General features: G+C 39.8%; 1 protein-coding gene and 1 long non-coding RNA gene across 3 annotated transcripts; both read left to right on the top strand.

Moving 5' to 3' along the window:
• The first annotated feature begins 1,262 nt into the window (after window positions 1-1,262).
• On the top strand, window positions 1,263-8,379 carry LOC131878210 (uncharacterized). Its single transcript, XR_009372973.1, has 4 exons — window positions 1,263-1,536; window positions 5,816-5,933; window positions 7,142-7,272; window positions 7,368-8,379. It is a non-coding gene; the product is annotated as an uncharacterized LOC131878210 (long non-coding RNA).
• Window positions 8,380-8,579: 200 nt separating this feature from the next.
• LOC131878208 (coagulation factor IX-like) lies at window positions 8,580-13,154 on the top strand. 2 transcript variants are annotated; one of them, XM_059224125.1, is made up of 5 exons: window positions 8,580-8,860; window positions 8,920-9,510; window positions 10,552-11,082; window positions 12,079-12,248; window positions 12,640-13,154. In XM_059224125.1, the coding sequence occupies exons 2-5, from the start codon at window positions 9,019-9,021 to the stop codon at window positions 12,755-12,757; spliced, it is 1,311 nt and encodes a 436-aa protein (XP_059080108.1). In that variant the 5' UTR covers window positions 8,580-8,860; window positions 8,920-9,018; the 3' UTR covers window positions 12,758-13,154. The 2 variants fall into 2 exon arrangements, with proteins under 2 accessions (XP_059080108.1, XP_059080107.1); XM_059224124.1 differs by having other exon boundaries at window positions 8,920-9,663.
• Window positions 13,155-13,366: the final 212 nt, after the last annotated feature.

The following is a 13,366-nucleotide window of genomic DNA, read 5'->3' as shown; positions in this document are numbered from 1 at the left end:
TAAAACAGTTTGTTATTAGGTTGTAAAGGTCAAACAAAAAAAAAAGTTCTAAAAAGGTGAAGAAAATTGCAATTTGGCTATTCAAATATTTTGATGATTTTCAAGACAAAACCTGTTTCACTGTCATTTTTCACAAACTTTTGGGTTTTGAGTTAAGCTTTGTCATTGAAATCAACGCAAAGTTTAATTTCATAGCAGACTTTTATCTACAACTTCTAGGTGAGGCGCACATTTGAAAGTATCTTGAAATCATGATTTTCACGCCAAATCAATTCCATCAGATTCTGTCAATTGTGATATTTCAGACTAAAATTGCTTAATAACCTCAACTAAAATCAACCCTTTGCATTCATGAAAAATTAGCAGTCTTTTATGAAGGCCTGGCATTTAGGAAATAGCGACAAATGTCTCCTAGAGTTAACTAATGTGTATATATTTTCACAGAAATACTACATAATCCTGCAAAAAAAATTTTAAAAACATTTCCAAAAGAGTAAAGATACTAAAAAAAATCCTCGACCCTTCGTCATGGGGACACTGGAATTGAATAATAGAATTAGGTATGGTTCGTTGGTAGAACTATGATGCAATATATGGATATCTGGAGAAACTAAATGTTATGGTGCGATGCAAGATTTTTCAAACTTACACTTCTAAACTTATCTTCACAGTCAAGCATTTTCTAGGGAGGGGGGGGGGATCCCTTGATTAGTAAGCATTTATACATCACTCTCAACTTTAGATGTCAATGTGAGAGATATGTTTGCCCTACGGCATATCTTGAAGCCCAAACTGCGATAATAGATGAATGTTGAAGAAACTGTAAAATTTCCTTCAAATATGTTTTGAGATTTAAAAAAGAACCATCCTCAATGACACTGCGTTTAGAACGTCATTTTTGATCCATCTTTGCATTTTGGTATCCAAAACACAATGTGTGAACAAGCTGTGCAAAATACAGCCCAAACACACAAGATCCTGCTCGATTTTTCGGGAAAAAAGGATTCTAAATTCAGATTGAGTCAATACGAACCAATTCCAAAGCTCACCTTTTGCCGGTGATCTTTTTTTTCTGTTCGCGTTAGATTTGATTATTCAAACAACACGCCAAGATTCAAGGCCAGTCAGATTGGATTCATTCATCGCCCAGCCTGGCATTAAACAAATGACTCCCCATGTGACATCAGAAAGAACCATGAAATTGAACCTTCCAGTAGGACGACAAGCCGCCCCAGGGTCACTCCAACCAATGGGTGTCTTTGATACAGATTACAGACATTTGAGGACGGATTCCAAGTGAAAGAGTGAACGGGAGATTACCTCTTTGCAATCCGCCGAGTATTCATGATCGTGGTTTCTTTTAAACCGTCTCGATCTTTGTTCTCTATGGCAACAGTTGGTCGCGGTTGGTCAGCAGAGTTCTTCCTGTATGGTCAATCAATTGGTTAGGTTCAAAAGCCATATAGAACGCTGCGGAAGAACTGGTGACCTTCGAATGATTGAGAGATGACTCCATCGTTCCGTCTACAGCATCAGGTGAGGACCTCTGCACATAAGGACAAGAAGGTTTGTACTCAATTTCGAGCTAAGGTTAATTGATATTTATTTGGTAGGTGACCAAAACCTGTAGGGCAAGGAAAAATACACAAATGTCCGACTAATGTACTTCTATGAGGTACAAAACAAAAACTTGACAACAGATTGACGTAGAATAGAGTTGTGTGTCATTTAGATCAAGCACAACATAAAAACTGTGAAAGGGGACAAATGGTTAAAATACGCCTTAAGATTTTGCTAGTCAATATTCAGATCACATGTGTCTACAAACGTGTACCCTCGTCTGTAATGATTGCTACTTAATGACTTCATTTAGGCACCTGAAGATTTATTTCTATTTTTCAAAATCGAAATAATTATTGTGTTAATCTTGATTGTGTCACAGTTAGACATTTTATCCCAAAACCACTTTTGGCGGTTAGAGCGAATTCTTATCTTAGGGTCTCAATATGGAGATGTTTAACCACAGCAGATTAACACTGTCCATTCATGGTGATGTCCCTCGTCTTGGAAAGTGGATGGTTTAGAAAAATCATCCACCAACCAACCACTCACGACGTATGGAGTGGTCTCTACTGAGAGACGCTAAGACCAACAACGCAACAGTCATGCATCAAAGTACACATTGGCAAAAGATGGACGAACAAGAGCTCTTGTCAATACAGAGTTGTGCGGTCAAAATTGGACAGATATTTTGCGACTCCGTCATTGTTCACTCAAAAATTGGAGTCGGATAATTGAGCATGTAGATGGACAAAATTGACATCGTAAATAGCTGAAAAAAGGTCAACAAACATCGGCAATCGGCATGATGCATTTTTGCCTAACAGTATAAGATGTATTCTATTATTATTCGAAGTTAATAGTAAGGTGCAAGTCAACACAGGCTGGGCTTGCATAACTTACTTTTAAGATGTAATTGATTACGATTGCATTGATTCTGAATGTAACTGATTGCGATTCCATTGGTGTTTGAATGTGAAAAATTATAACTATATTTACTTGGTTTTCAATTACTTTCGAACTGTAATTCAATGCCATATGTTTTCGACGTCCAGCCAATTTTTTGAAATTATTTCTTGTGACAAATCTATCAACATCATGGCAACAAAAATAACAAGTTGTATAAAGTGATGATGCGTTGTAACAAAATGCAATCAATAAAAATTGACGAAAAAATGCAGTGATGTGCAGCAGGGAGGGACAAAATGCAAAAACGCTAATATTTTTCGATGTTTTCATTTTCAGACAGAATCATGAACAAGATCTTGAGAAAGCAAGACACTGGCGGTAGGCAAAAATTCAAAAGATTATTTTAAAAAATGGCCCACACTCTTTCTTCATTAGCACTCTATTCTATTGAATCATCATTATATGAAGTCTTATTTCTCATCTCAGTTGTGATGGAAGCCAAAGCGCAAAAAGGGTTTAGTGCGCTATGTTATAAAAGCAACTCTTTAAAAGTGCTAGAAACCAAAACAGCTTGATTTTGTTACATGAAGCTACACGGCAGTGACTCTTCTACTCGATACTTGCCACTTACAACTTTAATTTGAAAATCGTGCAAGTGCGTTTTTCTTGACTTTTGGGTATGTTACCACCTTGGCTCAAGATGATCAAATTCATCAAAAAACTAGATTTTTGCTTACTATTCACTTCCAAGACATTCACACTGATGAAACTCGTTCCAAAACTTCTTTTTACGATACAATACTAGTTTAAGTTAGATACTTTTTACGATCTAGTTCTCAACCTGAATAAATCCACTTTCTATGCAACACGTTTCTTCTGCTTCATAAGTTGGTGACAAGTCCTCCAATGAGAAATAGAGCTCTTGGTAGAGAGCAGACACTCCTTCACTAAAGGCTTCTTTGTTCAAGAATGAAGTCACATTTTAAAGCGCTTAAAAAAGAAATGAGGACAATATCACAAAAGGAGTGCTACAGTTACACCAGACAGTCATAAAATAGTATGCTTTAAAACTAAAGAATGGAATTAGGTTGGATGTTTGGACAATTGATGGAGTCAAGAAATGCACCATTGCCGCTGCTCTTTGTTTTCCCTTAGACCAACACTAACCACTTGCCTCCTGATTCAGAAACAGAGGCTCTCAAATTTTAAGACTTTTGCCATTTCATTTCACATGCATTATTGTCACCTTAACCTTGGCATGGACCATAGGTTTGGCCATTTAAAAAAGATGTAGTTTATGTTTCAAGTCAGTGCTAAGGAAATCTTGGCTTTGGGAAACTTACAAAGCAAAGGAACCTACTTAATCTTGCCTAAATGTTGAAATAAGAAATGAGCAGCGAAATGTTTTGGACAAAATCACGATTGTAAGTAGAAAGTGGATCTATGTTTTTCATAGCAGTTGATTATTGAACATTTATTCAGTAATTGGAATCTTAAAGAAGGTATTTTGCAGAGGCAAGTTTTTTAAACGCTGGTACCTCTGAGTTGAGGCTTGAACGTAGAATCCGCCCACCACTTTGCAGGGTGCATGTTCATATCGGTTAACCTCCAAGCACTTAACTCCATGGTAAGAGCTTTCAGAAACAGGTCTCAGGTTAATCAGTTGCGAGGGTGAAACAAATGTCAGTTATTTATTTTCAGCGTTGCAACTACAAAACCAAAGGCAAATGTGCAAAGGATGTCAGAAAATTATCGTGCTTTTTGAATTGTTAATGAGCATGGAAAACTTAAAAGATCCTCTTCTTGTCTAAACAGAAGTAAGGGAAAATAAATGTTAGGCTTTAGTTCAAGTAACATTTCTTCTAGTCACTTTAATGTATTGCTCTTGTTTTCAGGGTAAACAATCATAAATGGGTAGAATATTTCTTTATCACATTCCTTAAAATTGAACTTTCAAAATAAAATCTAAAAGGCCATATTTTTGATTGAAATGTATTTAAAAGGTTCAAACTCGAAGTCTTTGAGAAGTTAGGCTGCGAAGTTATATCATACAATGGGAATTTCTGGGATGTCATACAACCTTAAATTTGATTTTTCCTCCCAAAAATGAAAAAGAAAAAAACTATTAGCAAAAAGTTTCAAAACATTTCAAAACAATGCTATCTTTTCCAGCATTTTTCCCGAGGCCTACTAATTTTCATGTGTGCTTCGAATTTCATAATTCCATTTGGTTAAATATTATAAATTTCAATAACTTAACAATTTCATTAATATATATGTTTACAATTTCCATCACCCTAACATCACACGTCTGGTGGGAGTGGGAAGCATATTTTTCATTTTTATCATTCCAACTATTCTGGAGTTTCACACGTGATTTGTCATTTGGTTTCTTTTCATCACCCTTAAAGCCTATTGCAATATAAATACATTGGAGGCTGTCACTCCTCTCTTCTAAGAGCTCTGCGTATCGCTCGATGAAAGAAACTTAACTAGTCATGACTTGTACGAAATGTATCGTACGAACTGCGGCTAACTCAGGTAGGAAGAACGAAGACAGATAAAGATGGATAGAAAGAAACAGAAAGAAAGAGGACAACCACAAATTTGATTGGCCAACAGTTTCATTTCCGCAATCTTTGTAACGCGTTCTTGAACCAGTCACATGAGCCCAAGGATGTCAAAACACACTCACGCACTTACTTAGTCACACGCTCTCTCCCTAGTGCATGTCAAACGCCAACTTGGGCCTGGCCATTACGAGCACTGTTTTGGAAGGCCCAATGCAATAAGAGGCCAAACTAAAAAGGGTCTCGGAGTAAACCGCTCTCTATTTCGACGGAGTAATGACTACTGCATCATTCAGAACAATCAAGTTCTCGAAACACTGAATGGATTTCCCATTGCAATTTCAGTGTTGACAATTATCAGAACACTTCCTGGTCAATTGGTCCCGATTAGCACGCCATGTTCGGAGTCATGAGGAGGTTGAGATGACGTTGGCGTCAAAAACCTGTTGACCCCCAAAAACCCTTGAACTCCGTACACTAGATTTCAAAACGCTCATGCTTGGTTCCTAACTAACGCCGTCATGTTGAGGCAACATTACTCTTGGCAGATGATGTTCCAGTTCACGATTGGTTGCTAGAACCGGTTCTTTTGTCATCCATGTACTCGAAAATGGAAAATGGACGAGTTAGTATCCTAGGTCTTTGATCGAACTCATCATTCTGTACCAAGCACATTAACCTAGTATGGAGGCGGGTCCAGATGATTGGTGCAAATGTCACATAGAATTCATGGTGGGAGTAAAGTTGCACTCACTTTTGATGTTTTCTTTTTTTAGGCTCGATGCTAATGTTGAATATGATCTTCTAGTGAGCTTGTGGGACTTGAAGTAAACCCCTGACAAATGTGCAATTAATGCCCAGTCACGTCACAAATACTTATACCAGTTTGCAAGGGTAAGCATCCATCAAATTTTGGAAACATTACTTAGCTTGGGAGCATTTCAAAAAGGTTTTCAATACAGGGCGATCCCGACTTAGTGTCACAAGGCAAACACAAATCAAATTTTGCTTTGGTAACTTAATTGCCAACCATGTTCATGTTTCTAACACCATTTAAGGAATACGTTAGCAAAAAAAAATATCCTACTCAGCTATTAATTTACGCACACCTTACTATCGAAAAGCATCCTTTTTTATGAGCCCGTTAGACAACCTTAAATTGATGGAATCGTTTAACTCCAAAATTAGAACTTTTTGACAATTGTCTGAACATTCTTCAACACACATCCCAAAAAAAATTAGCAAAAGGAGTGGATGAAGTTTGGGGAATGCGGGTTTGGGAACACGTTGTACAATGCTTATGAGGTATTTTGTACCTACGTTACTAAATTAAAAGAAAAATAATGTATTGTTCGTTGTGGGTCACCTTGTTTAATAATGTTTGACCAAGAGCTTAGTTTTGCCTTTTCTTTTTTTTTAGAATGCCATTTCTAACCTCCGTCAGTTTGGTTTTGTAGGAAAGAAGCCAAAAAATCTTACTTAGAACTATTCCCAATGAAGATAAAAGATTTTCAATATTTCTTTTGAATATATCGAACTAATATCTTTGAATAAGCGTGGTCTAATGAGAATGTCGATATGATGACTCATTGACCACTTCAAGGAATATTGTTAAGTGTTTCTTTCATTTATTCACTGTTGCCATAAGGATTTCCAGACACACTTAATTCAATCTTCATTGATATAAGGGTGGAAATATATACAATATTTGTAATTGTTTTCAAAAGCAATGGCCGAATTAACAAATCAACGCGCTTTGCCTAGCTTTAATATGTGCATCACTTTTTGGCGCAAAAGCACAACCATTGGCTGACGTTTCGTTCCTTTGAATTTTTTGTTGTTAGTGCATGTTTTGTTCATTTGAATGCAACCAATTATTGAACACGTCGTTTCCTGAATCATTGATTCAGAAAAGAAAACCATCGTTTGCGAGTTTGATTTCGGCCAACAAAGCCGCATTTGATTTGTAGTAGATACAGCTTTTTTTCTTTGAACGCCATTTCATTCCCAACAGAAGACGATGGATGACCACAAAGTCTTCCAAGATGCAACTGCATAAATAAAATATGTTGCTATAATTTGGTACGATTTTCTCTTTGGAGCCAATCAAGAGGATTTGTGCGAGCGTTTGAAGTCCTTGAAAGGGATTTCGGGGATCTCAAAATTATGATGATGACGATGGCGAATATCTACCTCTCTCCTTATCATTGAAGCGCCGATCATTATTTCCAAGGTTTGTGGGTTATTGAAACCAGCTCATAATTTCAAAGAGGCCCAATTTTGTATCTACTTTTACTTTTTAAATTTACTTTTTTACTTACTTTTCAGAAAAGTTTTCAACATAGCCTCTCCACAACAATGACATGCTTCAAAACCAATTCAATTGGTTTTCTTTGGTCGATTTTAAAATGCGTTTTTTCAAACAAAACACTAAGCTCCCTGGGCAAGAGGAAGTAGGAAGAAACCAGCGGTGTAACATTGCTTTTAATTTATCTTGTCGTATTTTGGTCCTCGGGCGTCTTCAACCGACCAACCTTGCTACTTTGACCAGAAACCAGTTTCGAATGCATCACTTCCTGCATTTCTCTCTTGGTTTCGCTGATCTTTTTTTTGACGAGCAAATAAAAAAAAACCCTCAAAGTAAGTATATACATACAGCTTCCTTGGGTATTGGTATAGTAGAAGTTGATAAAAGGCTGTCGTTATATAAGATTCAATGAAGTGCTGCACTTGAAAGTCCAAGCAGTTTTGTGAAGGTATGTTCAATTCCACTTGCGCTTTGAGACCGCCTTAGCTCAATCTGCCCTCAGGCAACGCAAGTATGAAGGAAGCAAATTTCACCACAACTCGTTACAAATACAACAGAACTGGTATTCTTGACGAAGCAAGAGTCCTCGTGCGGGTTTGAATATGGATTAGATATCATCAATCATATTTGCTTGTAAAGATTGAAATATTGACCAAGAAGATCTCGAGTAGAGGCCAAATAACCAAAACTTTCCAAGGAAGAAAGAATGTATCGTAATGGTCTGTATTGGGGCCTGCGTTCACCCACTTCTCATATCTGATTTCAACAACCTGGCATTGCTACTTCAGAGCAAATAGGTTTACCCAAGATTCGTGCAACCACTGTTGCCATCGCTTTGGTGACGGAGTCTCCCCCCCTAATCTTCATATCAAAGAAATCTTGTAACCATTGCCGTCCGTGAAAAGTATGGCATTGCCTATCTCTCACCACGCAGGGCATTGGGGGTTGGCAAGAAAACGACCGATAGACGAGGATCGTAGCTCAATAATGGGGCTCGAATGATGCCCTCACTCTCTCTAATCCACCTACTCTTCGATCAATTCATGTGAATATGTGCGCGAGAGAAGCCAACGAAAAAGGCGTACTTCGTACTCCTCTCCCGTCCATATGAACAAGTGGTATGAACTATGGAGTGCTGCAAGGCAACAAACTATCTCCACCTCCTCCCCTCCCTCCCTCCCTTCCCCCTTCTTTTCGGCGCTGAAAGCGGGGAGAAAAACATTGCAAGCATGTTGGTTGAAAATACACGAATGCGGCATTGAAATCTCCGTGGAGGAGGTAGGCAACAATCATTTCCTCAGTTCAATGGAGGGCTTCTTCAGGGACAGACTGGGGTTGAAGCTGTTCAGGGATTAACTTGACCACGAAAGCTTGGAAACAAACGGGCAACAAAGATAGCTTTTGTTGTGAGACGTCAAAATATTTTTGCTTGTACGGTTTGCTTCAGTTTAGGGCAAGTTATCATCTCTCAGCTCGCCCCATCCCTGAATACAACCTGATCCCTGTGAACACGGTAGGTCTTTGGCGGTCTTTTTGAATGGCAATGTGACTTACCATCTCGATCTCGTGCAGGTTTCCCCAAGAAGTTGATGGCCTCAAAAGGGTGGTTGTGCTCGTGAGAAAGTAATTCCCAAAGGAAAAAGGGAAAAACGACCTCTTTAGACATTCATCATGGGCTTAAGACATTACTGGCCTATCCTCTTGGTACTTCTTCCATCAGTGATTGCGGCTCTGGCTCCTCCAGATCACGAGAGGAACAGTCGACAGCTCACCAAAAGCCTCATGAATCTGGATTTGGGCTACAATGTGATGAACCAAGCCGCTCTTCGAAAGAGCATGGGTTTCAATGTGGAGGATATAGATCGATCGGATGACGTGTTCGAAGATTATGAATATCTTGAGGACATGGAAGACTCTGACGGGGACGACAATAATAGTGAGGGAGTGTCGTTGTTCAATAGTGATCATCGGGAAGTTCTCCCTGCACCTTTGTCATTGGCGCGGCAGGATGGTTTCTTCGGCAGTGGTCCTAACCCTGAGGGCTTTTGGCTGGACTCGAACTTCTGGGAATCTTCTGCTTGGAGCCCATTCGGAGGTCGTCCTCAAAGAAAGCCTCAAGTGCAGGCTTCGCATCCGCGATCGCACCCCAAGAAAAAGATCTTTGTAGGTGACCAACATCAATGCTCGTCTGGGAGTTGTGAATTCTTTCTTTTTTGTTGGCTTAGTGGGGGTATTGTAGAAGGGGCTTGTGGGGGAATTTTGTTTGCTTGTTGTCAGAGACCACATTCCGTGGGGGCGAAGACCATCTTAGCACGGGTGAGTCCCAAAAAATTGACTCTGCTTATGAAAAAATAATCCTACCATCTTTCCGGCAATGATGAAGAATTTACGGAATATGTACGAGTTCTTATGACCAAAGGATAGAGAACGATGGAAAGATGATGATATCTCGATATATTTGCATATTGTCTTCTCCTTGAAGTAAGGGAAATTAACCAGCTCTTCTTAATTTCGTTCATGGGAATCTCACGTCCTGCTGGCTGTCATGGTCTGAGCACCTTTTTTGCTTCGGGAATTTACGTATCATGACATCTGTAGTTTTCGTGTCAGCAGTTTCAAAAACAAACTCGACTCCTTTCAAGAGTTACTTTTTTGGGATTCGTGCTTGTAGTGCAACAAATGACTTTGGAAAAGGTTCACTGTTTTGTTTGGCCTCACTATCTAAAACACTAACACAATACACGGCACAGGCACTCACATGAATATTTGCACCGTTATGTAATTATCAACGGCAAGTCAAAAAAGCGAAGTCTGACAAGGTTGTATACAGATTGAAAGATCCAGGAAATATCCTTGTTCCGGATCACGGACGATTAACCAATGACCAAAACCATTCCCTTGAACATGTGTGTATCTCCTAGTTGTAAATACCATTAGTACATAGTACCGTAGTAGATTTCATAGTCTTGATGCAACCCTTACTCATTTACGGAGTCGATCATGCATATCACAATATCGCACATCCCGTCAATTGGCAGACAGGAATTAAAACCGAACGGTCAAAGTCAAGCGATCTTTTCCAACCGACTGTTCTTCCTCTTTCTCTATCCTTTGGCGTATATACTTACATACATCGTAAGGACTTTTGAAGCACTCCGAGGCTGATTGAACATTTGTTGACCATCTTCACCTTCAATCCCCCAGGATAACGCTCATCGACCCGAATTGGATTTTGGTTCGGTTCAAAACGATCCCCGGTGTGGTTTGAGTGCCGGTCGAAGGAATGTAGCCCAAAGACGTATTGTGGGCGGGGACGAGGCCGGATTCGGCTCTTTCCCGTGGCAGGCTTATATACGGATAGGCACTTCCAGATGCGGAGGCTCACTAGTCAATGAGTGGTACGTCGTCACTGCTGGTCATTGCGTGGCCAGGGCCCGGGCATCCCAAGTCCGGGTTACTTTGGGCGAATACGTCCTGAAGTCAAGTGTTGAACCCCTACCCGGCCGGACTTATGGTGCATCAACCATCAAAGTCCATCCGTACTTCAAGTTCACGCCCCAAGCAGATCGTTACGATGTGGCCGTGGTCAGATTGAACCGGCGGGTGGACTTGGCTCCGCACATCAGCCCCATCTGTCTACCCCCCAAAGAATTGGATATGCACGACATGCATGGGTGGGCAGCTGGTTGGGGTGCATTGCAACCAGGCTCTCGACTTCGACCAAAGACTCTCCAGGTAAGACATTTCGCTCTCTTTACGTTTGAACAGGACTTCAAAAATCCACTTACTGATTGAGGGTTGGAGAATTAAGGCCCCGAGCCACGTATCAATCTTCCAATGACACAATGTACGTACTTGCTTCATTCCTACCATGAGGAGCTTAGTACTTCGTTTTACGAAATGATTAAGATTTGTATCCAAATCACTACTCCATGTTATTTATGGTCGATGTCAATACCATTTACATATTGACCCTTAGAGGCGTGGGAATTTTGACCTTAGGGGAAAATACAATTACATAGCCTTACCGCCTTGAACACATGTTAAAGAAATGCATTGTGACCGACTGGAAAGGCATTCATTGTTTAGCAATCTAATTTAAACTTACCTTTGCCCTGTGGACGTACTTTCAACGTTGACATTTCCACCAGAAAGTTTCTTAGCAATGCTTGTTGATGAAAGTTCCGGGCGTGCTATAAAACCGGTTCTTCCACAACAAAGCGTTGAAGCGCGTTTTTTTGTGAGCGTAGAGTCAAAATAGTTGGTTTCTCAACTAGATGTCGAAGAGAAAAGATCATACATCATCTCAATCAGTAACGAGAACAGACAAGTTCAACTTGTGGCGAAAAAAGTAATGATCTGCAATTGTGTCTTTTCTGTCTTCCTTTTCTCTGATTATCTTAATTTGAGGGAAGAATGCCGCATTCACATCTACCCACTCTCAGGTGATCATGTGCAAAAATGCATGATAACCATACCATTAGTTTCCAAGCGAAATCGCCCTTGAAAGCTTACTATGTGATGGCTTGAGCTTGATCCTGCAATTTTTCGTTCAAACTAACCACTTATCGTCTCCTTAGTCGTTCGTAGCTTCACTATTTGCTCGTAATCATTCATGAGAGCTGATTGCGGCTTTTCTCTTCGGCCTTGAACATCCTTCCTAGCGATGGCTATTCAGTTTTACATGTGGTCACGTTGGTTTCCATGTCGCTAATGTCATTATTTTTTCAGGTGGTGGATGTGCCAATGATTGATAATCGAGAATGTGAAAACTGGCACAAAGATAAAGGTATCAACGTGGTCATCTATGATGAGATGGTATGTGCTGGTTATTACCGTGGTGGTAAAGATAGCTGTCAAGGCGACAGTGGAGGACCACTTATGTCAGAAATGGAAGGACGGTAAGAAAAAAAAACGTATTCAGAGTATTTTTTCCCTGCGTTTGAAATCGAAACATATTTTAATCACTTGTATTGGGAGGAAATGCTCCATCAAAAGAGATCAATGTTTTAATCTTTGATTGGTGCGTTGAGTATTATCAAATGTCTCTTAAGAAAGTGCAATTGAAGTCAAATTGGCACGGTTTTCAAATGTTTTGTGTCAATGACAACCACATGTCACCATTCAGTCTTTCGCATTGAAATCCGCTCCAACCGTTTCAATTACTGTACATTTCATTTCTTTGAAACATTTTTTTCGTATTTACTAGAATGTTATCGACCATTCAGTGACGTATGACGAGCCTGATTTGGCACACTTCCTGATCTGAAATGTTGTTAATGTTCTTTTCAGGTGGACACTCATTGGTATTGTCTCAGCGGGTTACTCGTGTGCAAAGCGAGGACAGCCAGGAATTTACCATCGAGTTTCGCGGACCGCAGATTGGATTTCCTATTCAATCAGCACGTGAATGCTGTGTCCACATGGAAGCATATCCCTTCAAAATCAACAAAACCATCCCCTCGATAAGCTACATTAACTTCTGATTCATGAATATCCGTTGCCATATTCATCTGTGTGATAACCATTCAGAGTGAATGGCCCCCAAAACTTTCTGGTTGAGCCTTAATGCAAGACTGTTGCTCTTTCCCGTATACTTCAATGTTTGAAGAAGAAAAAGAAGAAGGAAAGGAAAAGATGTCCTCATTTCAAGGCCCCCAGCAAACTGTATCCTTAATCTGCATGCTTGATCTCATTAAGATCATCCAACATTTCCTCCGAAACTTGCAATTTCCAAACTCTTTATTTTTTCTCGTGACGAGTCAGCTGTTCCCAAGGTTGAGTTTCCCGCTTAAACCAAATTAATGGGCCACCCACCCTCAACGAGTTCTGTTGTTATCTTTGTCCCTGGCTTGAAATGTTTTCCACCCGTAGGATTCAATTTGCGGTCAATCTGTTGTTTAAGTTGTTGCCAACCTCAGAGTATGACACCGTAGTTTTTTTCCTGTTTGTCTGCCAAGGTCAGTTCATCGACCCTCAAGGTCAAACTCGAAGAAAATCCCAATTCCCCTCTGCTCTA

The sequence above is a fragment of the Tigriopus californicus genome, chromosome 3 (assembly GCF_007210705.1).
Source record: "Tigriopus californicus strain San Diego chromosome 3, Tcal_SD_v2.1, whole genome shotgun sequence".
Classification (NCBI taxonomy): Eukaryota; Metazoa; Arthropoda; class Copepoda; order Harpacticoida; family Harpacticidae; genus Tigriopus; species Tigriopus californicus.
Note: the sequence above shows the minus strand (reverse complement) of the source record. Positions and strands in the feature narration are given on the sequence as shown.

Bases quoted from the DNA above. Each gene is read 5' to 3' on its own strand.
- LOC131878208 (XM_059224124.1), top strand. From the start codon at position 9,019: ATGGGCTTAAGACATTACTGGCCTATCCTCTTGGTACTTCTTCCATCA. The intron at 9,664-10,551 runs GTGAGTCCCAAA...TCAATCCCCCAG, and splicing joins CGAAGACCATCTTAGCACGG to GATAACGCTCATCGACCCGA. The intron at 11,083-12,078 runs GTAAGACATTTC...TTATTTTTTCAG, and splicing joins TTCGACCAAAGACTCTCCAG to GTGGTGGATGTGCCAATGAT.